Source organism: Falco biarmicus, chromosome Z (genome assembly GCF_023638135.1).
Source record: "Falco biarmicus isolate bFalBia1 chromosome Z, bFalBia1.pri, whole genome shotgun sequence".
Taxonomy (NCBI): domain Eukaryota; kingdom Metazoa; phylum Chordata; class Aves; order Falconiformes; family Falconidae; genus Falco; species Falco biarmicus.
Genome location: NC_079311.1, coordinates 71,175,508 through 71,188,534, shown reverse-complemented (window position 1 = coordinate 71,188,534; position 13,027 = coordinate 71,175,508). Strand labels below are relative to the sequence as shown.

The window sequence follows — 13,027 nt, the reverse complement described above, 5'->3', positions numbered from 1 at the left end:
AGCTAGAAAAGAATTTAAGAGATGGAAAGCAAGATCTGAATTCAAAATGCTTCAGTGAATTGAAAGGAGTGCCCAAACTCAGTGAGAAAATTCAATAAAATAGAAGGAATGCTGTAACATATCCTTCAGGGTACCACATACTAACAGGCATATGAAAACTGAAAGAAGTCCAGCAGAGAAATATAAAATGTCCAGAACAGATTTGGAACGTTAAATACAAAAAACAGATTTCAAAAGGAAAGCAAGAACTGTAAGTTACAGCAAGCTATAAACTCAATGAGTTAGTGACATAATTTCGGGAGGGGAGGGGAGAAATTTTACCTTTAGAAGTACTAATAGTATTGCATGAAGTTTGAGGTTAAGAGATATTTTTCTGCTTGACAGGCTGCTCTCAAAACAGCATGAAAAACAAAATTTTGGGTACCACATTTTAAGAGCTGACAAACTGGAAAAAGTGTAGCAGAAAATGTACAGTACAGCTAGAAAATACACCCATGATGGCTGAGCCATCGGGTTTATTTAGTCTGGGCAAAAAAAAAGCCTTGCAAACATAAGGTTGGATTGATGTATGTTTAAAAGTGGAAAAAGTCATGGAAGCTGCTATAAAGAAGATACTGTTCAGCTAGTCTCAATGCTTTAGGTATCTGCTCAGTGTCTGGTCTTACACTATAGGGAAAACTGCAACTTTCTTCTCATTTCACCTTCAAACACAAGCAGGCCAATGATAATAGCCCAAATGCAGTGATTTTTGTAGATGGCTGAATTCTTGACAAGGCCAAACTGTCACATGTTTGACTGTAACATTTAACAATGAATATGCATATCACTGTAGTATAAATCTCTAAGCAAGCAGTACCAGAACACTAAAGTCTGCTTTTGACTAATTACATTGTTATATTTCACTAAAATAGCAACAGATTACCATATAGTGCCTGGAATTATGCATATTTGTGATATATATATATATCATATATATATATATATAAAATATAGATATTTGTGAAGAACACAACAACTTTTATATAAAATGTATGCATTTATATATACAAAATAAATTATATACTTCAATATGTATACATAAACACACAGTATACTTTGCTTGTTAAAACTGCCAATAAGTCAACTCTAAAATTCAGGATTTTTTTATGTAATAGTCAATGAATGGGAACAGCACAAACTCTTTGAGGGTATGATTCAATATTAGGACAAAATGCTACTTACACTAGGCCAGACAGTGACTAACTTACAGTGGTTTTTTTCATGTTTACTGTCAGCTATGAGTTTTTCATGCTACTTGGATGAGTCATAGCAATGTGAGTAACACATCAACATGTCTTGGAAACAGTAGCTCAAAACAACAAAACCACAGGAGGTCAACAGCATACACAAGTTGGGTGCACAAGGAGACCAAAGGTGTTTTTAACAAAAGTTACAGCAATTACTAGGTAAAAGTATGATACTATTCTATGCATCCAAAATATAATTATTATATTGTAATTTTGGAAATAAAGTTTGAACCATCACTGGTAATATTTATGAGGAGACTACTTAATAGATCCTAGCCTTAGGAGAAACCCCTACTGAAACTATGGACTGGATTTAGACCCATTAGCTCTCCAGATCTGTTCCAACAGCTGAATGTCCCTATCTGCTACATACTTCATCATGAGATTTCAAGTTTTGCCACAGTGGTTTAGCTACTTGGATGGGCACTACAGTCAGTCAGCGCTGCATTCAGATTCTAAGAGTCTTTGGTTTTGCAAAAGACAGCCAAGACACTAAAATGACAGACTATGAATCATAGACAGAATCCATGAAAGCCTCTATTAGCCCCAAACTCAACCCCCATCCTAGTCAAGTTCAGCAGCATGGTCAAAACCTAACATACAGCACAACAGTAGAGCCTCAATAAATAATCACAGACTTAGTTTTGAGTAGACTGCAAATACCATTTTCCAAATCACTGATGCTATTCAATTGGTAAATTTAAGCTAAAAATGAATTAAGTTTCATTTTGACCTTAAAGAAGCACCTTTTTAAATGAAAAATAGAAATTCCTCTAATAACACCTGTGGATCTTTTTTTCTGTTCATTATTTAAATATGCTCTTAGGTTTAAAAAGTTATGAAAGATCTCCCTGAACCCAACAATGGAATAAGCCTTCTATAATAAAGGATTCTAAACACATACTTCAAATCCGAAAGATATTTTCCACTAGGTACATGCAATTGTACAGCTCCTTCTGGTTTTCAGTAATTTATCACTTACTACTTCTCACGGGGGTGGGGAAAACCCCAAAGTAGTAACAATGATGTTCTGGTATTAATGAGCAGAAGCTGGGAAACTTCAAGGCGCTTGCCTTACATAGCTGGCCATATAAATGAAAAATGGATAATCTACTCAGTTTACTGAAGCCAAAGGCACATACCAAGCTTGGGAAGTGCTGTGACAACTGGAAGTGTCACTGACCATTTACTAGAGGTCAAATCCTCAAAGAATTTTCAGATCAAAATTCAGGTTAGCTTAAATAGTGATGCAGGTCATTTGAAAGAAACAAGACTATTTTGTCTAATATAGGTCAGGCAGTACTTAGAACATTTTTTGCCCATGAAACTGCAGCTTCACTCAAGTGATAAGCAACAGACAAGGAGAAAAAAAAATAAATCTCCAAGTCTGCCACTGCTGCAATTCAGAACAAAACATACGTTTCCATAGCCCAAGTATTACCAGAGTGGGAACACTCATTTCTTGGAGCAGAAAACTTACAGCATCTGTTGGGCAAGAACAACGCATGTTCTGCAGACAAAGAGCCAACAACATGAACATTAAGGCTTTTACCAAGAAGTACTAGCTAAAACTTGATGAATGAAATGCAAGTTTTTGTAAAATATCATGTATACAGCATACTATGCACAGTAAGTATGGGTGCTGTGGGGACCTGAACATCACTAGTTAACACTTCTCTTGATGGGCAAGACAAATGAAAAGGGAGTTACATCTCTTAGGCAACCAAGCTTCATACAAAACACCTGCCTTATGGTATCATTCCTGCAGGTAAAGTAACAAATGCTGTTGACTGCTGACCATCATTGTTAAATATTTTAAATAACATTTATTAAAAATATTTAACTTCTGCATAAAATAGTGGAGCCGAGTTCAGCAATTTTTAAAGGGTGATTAATTTCCTTCTCCTTAAGTAAAGGGGGTGGGGGGAACAAACCCCATCTTAGAAATCTAGTCTTCTTTCAAGGAAAGAAGCCTGAACTTAGCATATCTCAGATATCTTGAAATTAACACAAAACTTAATGTTTACCGTGATCTGTCAGGGAAGTCCACATTAACTTACATTAATTGTAATTATCAAAAGAGCAGAACAGTATTTCTTCCAAATGCATTTTTTGCCCAGTCTTTGAAGGAAAAATCTGTTGCAGTGGCAAGCAACTGCTTAGGTTGGTGCTAGCATTTTCTTTTCAGTATAATTATATTCTTAGCAGGAAAGTTAAATTTTACAGAATTTCTGTATTTTTTCCAGAAATATGCTATTAAAGAGATTTCAAAGGTCCTTTCCTTGTCCATAGGGCAAGTATCTTTGGTAACTAGTAGTCTTTAAAAAAATGCAAGAATTTACAAGCAAATGAAGTTGATCTTCATTATAATTCCAAGACAGGGTACAAAAATAACCAGCTCTTAGCCTATCTTCCCCACACTTGTATCTCAAAGGGAGAACTGAGACTGTATCAATTCATGGTGGAAGACCAGAGCACAAAGACGAAACAAAACTGTCTCCCCAGGCTCCAGGCTTTCACTCTTAACCACTGGAATGAAAAACACAGAATTGTTCCAACCACAAGGCAGACAATACAATACAATTTGCAACCTTTATTCTATTTTCATAACTGCATTTACAGTTCAAACAAAAATAGGAAGAGTTTGCAAAACCGTATGTACAAGTTATACATTTATAAAGCAGATATTCCAGGAAGATGAATATAAGAACAAGTGCTAAATATTAAATAGAGTAGGATGATTCCCTTATACAGGATCACTCTGATGCAGAATCAAAACCAGGTTATGAAACACACACTATGCCTTCAAAAGTCGTATTTAATTTTATCAAGTTACTTTTCACAAATTCATCATTTCTTGCTAGCCTTAAGTCCAATTTATGATCACCTTCCTTGTGTTTCTGTATTTTCCATTTTTAACAATTTTTCAAAACCATCTTTTCAAAAGAATTTTTGGTTTGTACTTTAATTACAAATTTAGAGGTGCTAAACAATTGATTTTCAGTAGTAAAATCAATAGTGTTTTAAGATTCGTAGTTTCACATATTGACTTTTCACTAGGAATCATGCACCTGCAAACCTAATCCAGCTCTTCAATTTTAAGCCTACCAGAGAATTTGGAAGGACTCACGTTTAAGTTTCCAGATCAGCAGATAAATGAAACACAGCTATGCACCAGCTTATGCTAGCAGAATAAAGGGCTTTCTTGCAACAGTTTGGAATCTCAGTAAAAACAGCAGCATTTTGTCAGTGGTGGGTGTCCAACAGACACCATAAGGCAATGACCCAAAGAAAGTATTTCAGTGTAAATTCAGTTCCCCAGTGAATACTATGCACCTACATGTGCTCTGAACCAACCTGGAGCATTTACAGATTTGGTATTAATGCACTAGAAGAGAAATGTATTTGCTATTGTGATTTTGTTCTCAGTACTCGCCCTCCTGCCAACTGAATCTCATACTACCACTGAAGTGGTGCTCAGTCTTACAAGGAGTGCTTTGAACAGCTGAGATGCATGCCCACTTTAAAGATTGTCATGCATATTTGTCATTCTCATATACTGGTCCCCCAAATCTGCTCTTGAGCATTCATTCTTTGACTTGAGATTGACTCAAAACTGTCAAGTAGCTTCCTGGTTATTTTAATCAATGGTTGTTACCAGCTCTTCTACAACAGTAATAATTTACAACTAACTTTACCCACAAAATTCTCCACTACTATCTTGTTTCTTGGCTACTGCCGATTGCAGGACACATCCTCCATCACAGAAACTTGTGTTTCATCTTTAGGCATGTTGCCTTATCTGTGGTGCTCTATCCAGAAGGCAGACAACTTACATGCTCCTTCTGAGTATCAGTCCATCTATTCGGGTAACTCTCACACTGAAGCTCCAATGCCTCCTAGCTCACTGACTGCAATGCACTTTTCCCTTGCCTTGATAAATGTAACACTGGCCCAACCACAACCATTAATGCTACAGACACCTGTTTCCTAACACCCTGCTCCCCTCCCATCTGTCCTCTCCGCTCTTCTCCACAGGTTATTCACCTACCCAAAAAATGGCACTTGCTCTCTTTCTGAAGGCCTTTCACAGCCTCTTTCCTCAGCCTGTAGTAAGATTTTAATTCTTGCCTCCTGTCAGCTCACAGTGACAGCTTCCAACATACCCATCATACTTTCAGGCAAATATCTGTCACATGTCTATGATTTGGAAGCACGTACTTGGAAAAAGCACCTCAAAAATCAGCAGTACTGACAGCACTCCTAGAAACTGCCCCTTTAAATCTTTTTCACTATGAAAACTGCAGCGAAAGTTGACAGTTGCTGTTCTATTAGTGTCCAAACCACTGCATATCATGCTCATTGATACAGTCCTCCCCCTCACCGCACTTTGTCAGTTTACATCCAGAGTCTGGCATTTCACTTTTTTAATTCAGTTCTGTGGAGCAGCAACCAATTTTTCGCTCTATTTGCACAACTTAACCTATAAATTGGAGATATCAGAAGCCTGAAATCAGGCTTCTAAGCACTAAAATACTACAAAAACCTGAGCCAATAGGACATGTAGACAACGTTCAGCAGAATGCCGCCTTTACAAATTTGCTTGTCTTATTTGCTCACTTCCTCTCCCACAGTATGTAGATTTCAAGTACTGTTCCATGACAATAAGCTGTTTCATGCATCTCCCAGGCAATGTCTGATAAAGTAAATGCAAAATACCTTGCCTGTATGATCACTTGTTCTGACACTGCTTGAGCTCTTACCTTTGTAAAATTATTCAAGTGACCTAGTTTTCTCATATTTGAAACTCCTTGTAATTTGGCCACATTTTGGAGAATCTCTCTCATATTATCACAGGGTTCTGCAAAAGAATACAGGTTATTAGCAGATACAGTTGAAAAGAAAAATCTAAACATACATACAGCATGCAGTTTCCTAAATATAACTGGTACTCTTGGTCTTAATTAAGGATGCAGATCATTTTCACCTCAAGAAGCATCAATTTGATTTATGCTTAAAACCAAAACCAGGTATACCCAAGTTCTCTAGAATAAATGCTAAAACCCAGGGAGAAGAGACTCCAATTTTAAAGCAGATTTTCTTCAGTATCTTAGATTTACAATTGACAAAGAAATCCATTTAGTGTCTGAACCTCCAATCCTAACATCTTATAACTGAACAACTTTATCCTTAAACCTCTTCTAATATAAAGACAAGAAGTAAACCTAGAAGTAGAAAGACAGCATGTTACTGCCACACCAAACGACTGCTTTCCTCTAAACAAAGGGTTGGCTGGATTTGGGTAAGACAGGACTCTTTTCTGCCTTCTATATTAATTTCTATCCACTATCACCCTATGCTTTAACTAGAGGGCTAGGGCTTTTTAGTGACACGGGAAGCAAACTACAAGGTAAACAGGGGGACTAGGAATGTCTTTTCCTTTCTTCCCAAGGGTCCACCATCCCAACAACAATAAATCTCAATCCCACAAACCACAATTCACACAATTGATGACCCTGCATTCTGCTGGGAAATGGAAAAGGACTACCAAACATGATGAGAAAAGATAGTATAGCCACACCTTCATGAATAAGGCTGTGAGTTGAGGCAGAGTGGGACAAACAGCACAGACTGGGGCTGGGCAGACAGCTGCACGCAAAACTACTGTAACAGAAACTGCAGTAAGCTCTGTACACAGTGGTATTGTGGCAGAACAGGTTTCCAAGGAAGAACTCTTTTGCAGTCTTGGGATTACACATCATGTGATAGGCACTACAACAATACTATCAACAGCACTGTAGTTTGAAATAAATGAAATACCAATGCCATGTTGGAGATGTGAACTGTTAGAAAGTATTACATTACCAAAAAAAAACCAAAACCCCAAACCCAAAAAATGCATTACATAAAATGGAAGTCTTTAGAAAAAGCCTGACGAATCTAAACACCAGACATCTGGAAAGCAGCAGAGAAGCCTTTTGTGGGTGGTGCCCCACACTAACTTCAGTAATAGAAGGTTGCCTCCCACTGCACTATGAACAGCTACAGCTGAATTTGTGTTGTATACATAGTCCTTTACTCCCCTGTTCATCCTGAAAGGATGTATATTTTTCATTACACAAAGGAAACAAAGTGTCCAAGATGTAAAGAAAGTACTTTCTTCACTACCTCTCTACTGGAGGTGATAAATAAAAAAATAATCAGCCTGGCTTGAGTTTGCTAGTTATGTCTGCTTTTTCAAATTTGTAGCTTTTAAGTTTTCAAACTCATCAGTATACATCCAGAACATATTTGGAAAGACAAGACCCTGTACTTGCACTACCATCAGGAATACTAGACAATACTTAAAGATTAAGGCACCTACAGGAAGGCACCTGAATTAGGGTGTGTAAACCTGTAACCCACTGTAGTCAACTGGTATCTTGTCTACCAGCCAGTGAAGTTGAAAACAACCTGACTAGCTGCAAGATGCCTACTCAAGGGTAAGGTGAATCAATTGTATTGACTATACTGCTTATAATGAGACTTCAGCACAAGTACAGATATGCTACTGCCACATAATAGTGACTTTTTTCAAAGAACCAGTAAGATTTTGGGAGGATAAGGCAGGCTCCTAAGTGTGGGCATCAATCTTTATCATCACCAGTTTGATGTGAAATATCCTTTTCCACAAATCTAAGTCACAGCAATAAGCAAAATCAACTGTCAGATACACAGCCACAAGTACTGAGCTACCTTGCACAGCAGTATGCACGCTGAAACCAAACATCCAATAACTTTGAATGCAAATTGAGAAATACACATGCACCTCTTTGAACATCCCCCAAATCAAGGAAAAAAAACAAACAATATTTGATATGATCACAGAAATTAGAGACAGTTAAAATCTTACTAGATCCATCTCAAGTTTAGGACTCCTCTGCATAGTTTACTTTCCCAGGGCTTAACTTAGTTGGAGAGGTTTGCAATAGCACAAGCCATAGAAACAAGAGAACAAGAGAAATACTGAAGACAAGTAGGTTGGGATAGTTGAGATAGCACTACAAATAGTTTACATCACAGCCCCTAATTTCAAGGGAACATAATAGGAAAGGGAAAAAACTTCCTCATAATTTGGTTTCTCTGAAAATATATTTGGCTGACTTCTATGCTTTAGCCAGCCTTGGGTAATGGGTGGGAATTTCCCTGGCTCACACAACTTGTGGCGTAACAGAGTACATTACAGGTCCAAAAGAAAGATCCCAGGTAAGGAGACTTAAATCTCTCCAGAATGTTCTACTTCAATTCCCTGGAGAACAAGCAGCAAAAAAACCTTCCCGAAATGACTGGAAATATGCTTGTAAGCTTTAATTTTGAAGGTCAGGAAACCTCTTGTATGTCACTGACAATGAACATTTCTAATTCAGCTACTTGACACAAGTGGGCACTAACTCAGAAGTGAGCAAGTTGTGCTGTGCAGAAAGGCAGCCAATTTGAATGTGAAGAAACCAGGATATAATGATGCTACCACTCCCCACATCAACAATTCTGCGGCAACGGCAGACCGATATAACAATGCTACTTAATCAAAATGTGCAGTAATACCATTTTACTCTATGTGCATTTGAAAAAATGCAGTTACAGCAATTTTTCTTCAAGTTGTTCTCTTTCTGCTGAGAAAAACGCTCATATCTAGAGAGACAGAAAAGCTGAAGGAAAACCATCTCTGTAGTACTTAGCAAAGCAGACAGGTATTTCCCAGAAGCTTCACTAGCAGGTAAGTAATTTGAAGCAAAGTGAGAACTCCAGTATAGGATCTGCAACACTGAAAAATTGAGAATAGACTTTTCCACTATCAAACTGATAATATGAATACAGCAAGTTAGCTGGCTTACACACACTTTGATGATATGAACACCACTACTACTGTAGAAAAAAACCAGACAATAAAAGTAGTAAGTACTAATTGCATAGTACCTCAGAAAGAACCAAGATTACAAAAGCTTTTTGGCCAAGCCTTGTCAGTTCAAGTCTTTAAACTTCAGAAGAACCTTCTTGCAAAGTCTCTTCCAAAAAAGTGAAAAAAAAGAGTTGTGAAATATTAACTTCAAGGAAAGACTTGCTATCCTGTGTTTTCTCTTCTGGAAAAGTATCATATATTAGAAAAGTAGAAAATTTACTCAAAGATCAAATTCACCACTGCCCATTTTCCCATCACAAGATCTTATGCAACAGCACTGAAGCTGGAGATGGATTAATGCAGAATGGAAAAAAAACCATGGTACAAAATCTGAGATTTATCTCTCAAAAGATTAAATATTATGGCCTTAACATATCATTGACAAGGACTTGGGTTTTATGAGGTTTTTGGTTGTTTGGGGTTTTTTTGGTGTTTTTTTTAAGGACCCAGTTCAGACCACTGCTGCAGAGATTTCTTAGCTCTGATTAACTTTTACTCTTTAGGTCTTCAGAATTTCTTGCTTTTCTATCTGAAAAAAAAAAAAAAAAAGACAAAGAAGAAAAGCTACTTGCTATAACTTTAAGACCCCTCAAAAGTCTATTATTTCCTAACTTACCTCATTTATTACTGAATTGATGACTCATATAAGGAAAAATTTCTTCACTGAATGGGTTGTCAAGCACTTGGCTGAACAGGGAAGTGGTTGAATCACCATCCCTGGGGGTATTTTAAAGATGTGTATATGTGGCACTTAGGAACATGGTTTAGCAGCATTAGGTTAACGGCTGAACCGAATGATCTTAAGGGTCTTTTGCAATATGATTCTATGATTAAGCTGGCCGATAGTGACAACCAAATATCTTCACATTCTTCCCCATGGTGCTTCTGAGGGTGGAGTTATGCAAACCGACTGAGCTGATCTTAAGAGTTTTCTTCTCCAGAAGATGCACAACCCTTTCCCTTACTTTCCTCCCCTCTACTCCGTCCCACTCTGTGATACGCCCTATCCTTTACACTACTCCAGCACCCATTGACTTCACATTAAAATAACACTAACTCAGCAGAACACCTTTCATTCTTTTGGCTACATTAGTTTTCTGTTGGGTTACCAAGTCAAACTGAATACTGAAGTCTTACAAGTATATATGTAGAAATGGCTGTGCCACTCAGCCATTCACAGGTGGAATGGTGGAAGCAGGATGCACCCTTTCTGGAAGAAATTCACTAGAAGACTATCTTTGTACCTGCACTTTACAGTTGGCAAATTGTCCCAATTAATGTATACAAAGGCACTTTGACTGGAAGCTTATATAAAAACTTGTTAATATAGACAAAAATTTCAGCCAGAGGGCACACATGTTCTGCAACAACAGGTTAGCTTGCTGATCATTACCATCTGATTGTCTATGTATCAATCTTATTTTTTTGGACAGCAAGCACTTAGAAGTAGCAGATATCTTTGTTCTGTGCAATTCTTACACACTAAACAGCTTCTCACTCACAACTGCCTGCATTGAATAACACCTAAAACACAATGATAATCTTTAGCACAGAGTGAAATTAGTTGTTTTTAGAACCCTAGCCTCAAGAATTCCATGATTCTCTACACATATATATTAAAGATCCTCAAAGTTGTGTTGTTTGTTTTTAAACTCTCATTACCTTTTAGGGCTTGACTCATTTTTTCACTCCTTCAGGACTATGACTGTTTCTCCCCAGTGAGAATCGTGATGCGTTCTGACAGCTCTGTTCTCCCAAGAGAAAGAACACTGCAGAACTCCAGCTGCACAAAACAGCTAGTGCTCCATCTAATGCAGGAATGAAACAGGACGAGCAATAGCTATATTCGCACAAGTGACAACTCCCTTCCCCTGACATATTTAGCAGCATTGTTTAGCCACATTCAGTATGCTAGCAGCATGCCAGTTGGCTACTCTGTTATGCATGTGTGAATTAAAAAAAAAAAATCAAATAAAAGAATGGTAGGCTTCAGCACAGAAATAATGCAGTAACCCTGAAGTCAGGCATAATGAGTTAAACTGAGGAGTGTGTATTTTATATGCAACACTTGGTAGATGCTAGGACAGCAGCTGTACACAGTAACCGATGTACATACAGTATCAAGTGAGACACTCCACTAGCAGCTGTTATCACACCTACTAAAATCATAGTGCCAAGAAGTAAAATAAGTGACTAAATAGGCCTAAAGACTTCTCTTAAAGAAGGAAGTTGTACTTCACAACAGTTAAGCATGTCACCATTGACTAAGAACACAAGAGACACCTTCTTCTTACAATATAAATGGATGATCCTGGTGAAGTTCTATACACATCTACATTTATGAGAGATTTTTAAGGTCTAAGTGCTAAGCAACTGTATATTGCAAAGCTGCTCTGAGTGGCTTGCTAAACTACATGCTGTCAAAATGAAAGAAGTTGAGTAAAACAGACACCAGCTAGAAATGTTAACACACTGTTCTCCATTTCCACTGAAATAGTCATGAGTTATCAGTTGTTACAAGTAATGCAACATTAGAAATCAGTTAGAGGTGTCTATGTAATTCTAGATGACAGGTAATCACTCTGCTCAAACACTTCTATCAACACCTTTAATAATGAAATGGAACACCAATGAGAAGGCATATCCTGCCATTATCAAGTTGCTGGGAATAAAATCAGGACATTTATGTAGTCCCTCATAACATGACACATTCTTAATTTACATCTAATTCAAAATGGGGAAACTGCACAGAAGAAAACCCACCAGGTTCTGAGAACAATGGAAGAAGAAAAAGCTACATAAAAAAAGCAAACTGCATGACAGAAATCACTCCTGAATTATTTATATTGACACATCAACTCCACTTTGCCAGATTTAAAAAATCAGAGTATGAACAGTTTACACTCAGCCTATGATTTTCAAAAACACAGCAGCAGCCATTTAGACTGACATTATGTCACAATTTACAAGGTTAAACCATAGAAATTAGTTGTTTGTAGTATCAAGTTTAGGCAGTTAATACTATGTTGAAAAACATACTGAATACTAAGCCAGACAGGTGTCCTCTACAATCATTGTTAAAAATTTATTATCACACTTGATTCAGTAAGGTGCAAAATACCATGTACTGGTATAGTGTGATGTTAAGTTTTGCCAATTAATTCTCATAAATTTTAGATTAAAAACCCACAATGCATCCCCTTGAAAAGTATAGGTGACAAAAACCAGTGACTTCTGCAGAATGTACCTGGACATTTACTTAGTTTGATTCCTATAGCTTCTATAGGTGAACCATATGTAAAGGTCTTTACTTTGAATACAGAGACATTCCATGTTCATGAAAACAGAAGGAAAACAAGTTACAAATTCAGATTGTTTTCACTCTTGCTGCTTAAAAAAGCTATGAATAGACAAAACTGACTTAGTAACATGGAGCAAAAGCACACCTCTTTTTCACTGCTATCAAAGAAAGAGAACTGTTCTTCCTACAATCAGGTAGAAATTAACCTTCACATCTACAAAAAAATCAGTCAACTAGAAAGCAGTGCAAAAGACAGCATATCCCAGGTAGGATCCAAGAATCATTAGAACCTCAGATAAGAAGAAAGTCTTGTATCAGGATTACAGATTAGGAGTCTAATTCTTCATATTTAACTGTGTATCTAGATTTGCACGTATGACTCCTGTAAGTAAACAGGAAAGCAAAGTTTAAATGTCTACTGTGAGTGTACAATTTCTCTTCTGCAGATGTGCACAAAATACTGCAAAATAAAGGTTATTTTTTAAACATTTTCCTAAATAT

The 13,027-nt window shown here is 37.1% G+C and overlaps 1 protein-coding gene across 3 annotated transcripts in view; it reads right to left on the bottom strand.

The window, feature by feature from the left end:
- RICTOR (RPTOR independent companion of MTOR complex 2) overlaps positions 1-13,027 on the bottom strand; it is a 91,013-nt gene that overhangs the window by 66,926 nt on the left and 11,060 nt on the right. The window contains exon 3 of one of the 3 annotated variants that reach the window (XM_056323722.1): positions 6,050-6,147. The exons of the other annotated variants lie outside the window; for them this stretch is intronic. Coding sequence (XP_056179697.1) covers positions 6,050-6,147 — 98 coding nt within the window. The remainder of the gene's footprint in view (positions 1-6,049; positions 6,148-13,027) is intronic. 3 annotated transcript variants of the gene reach the window in all.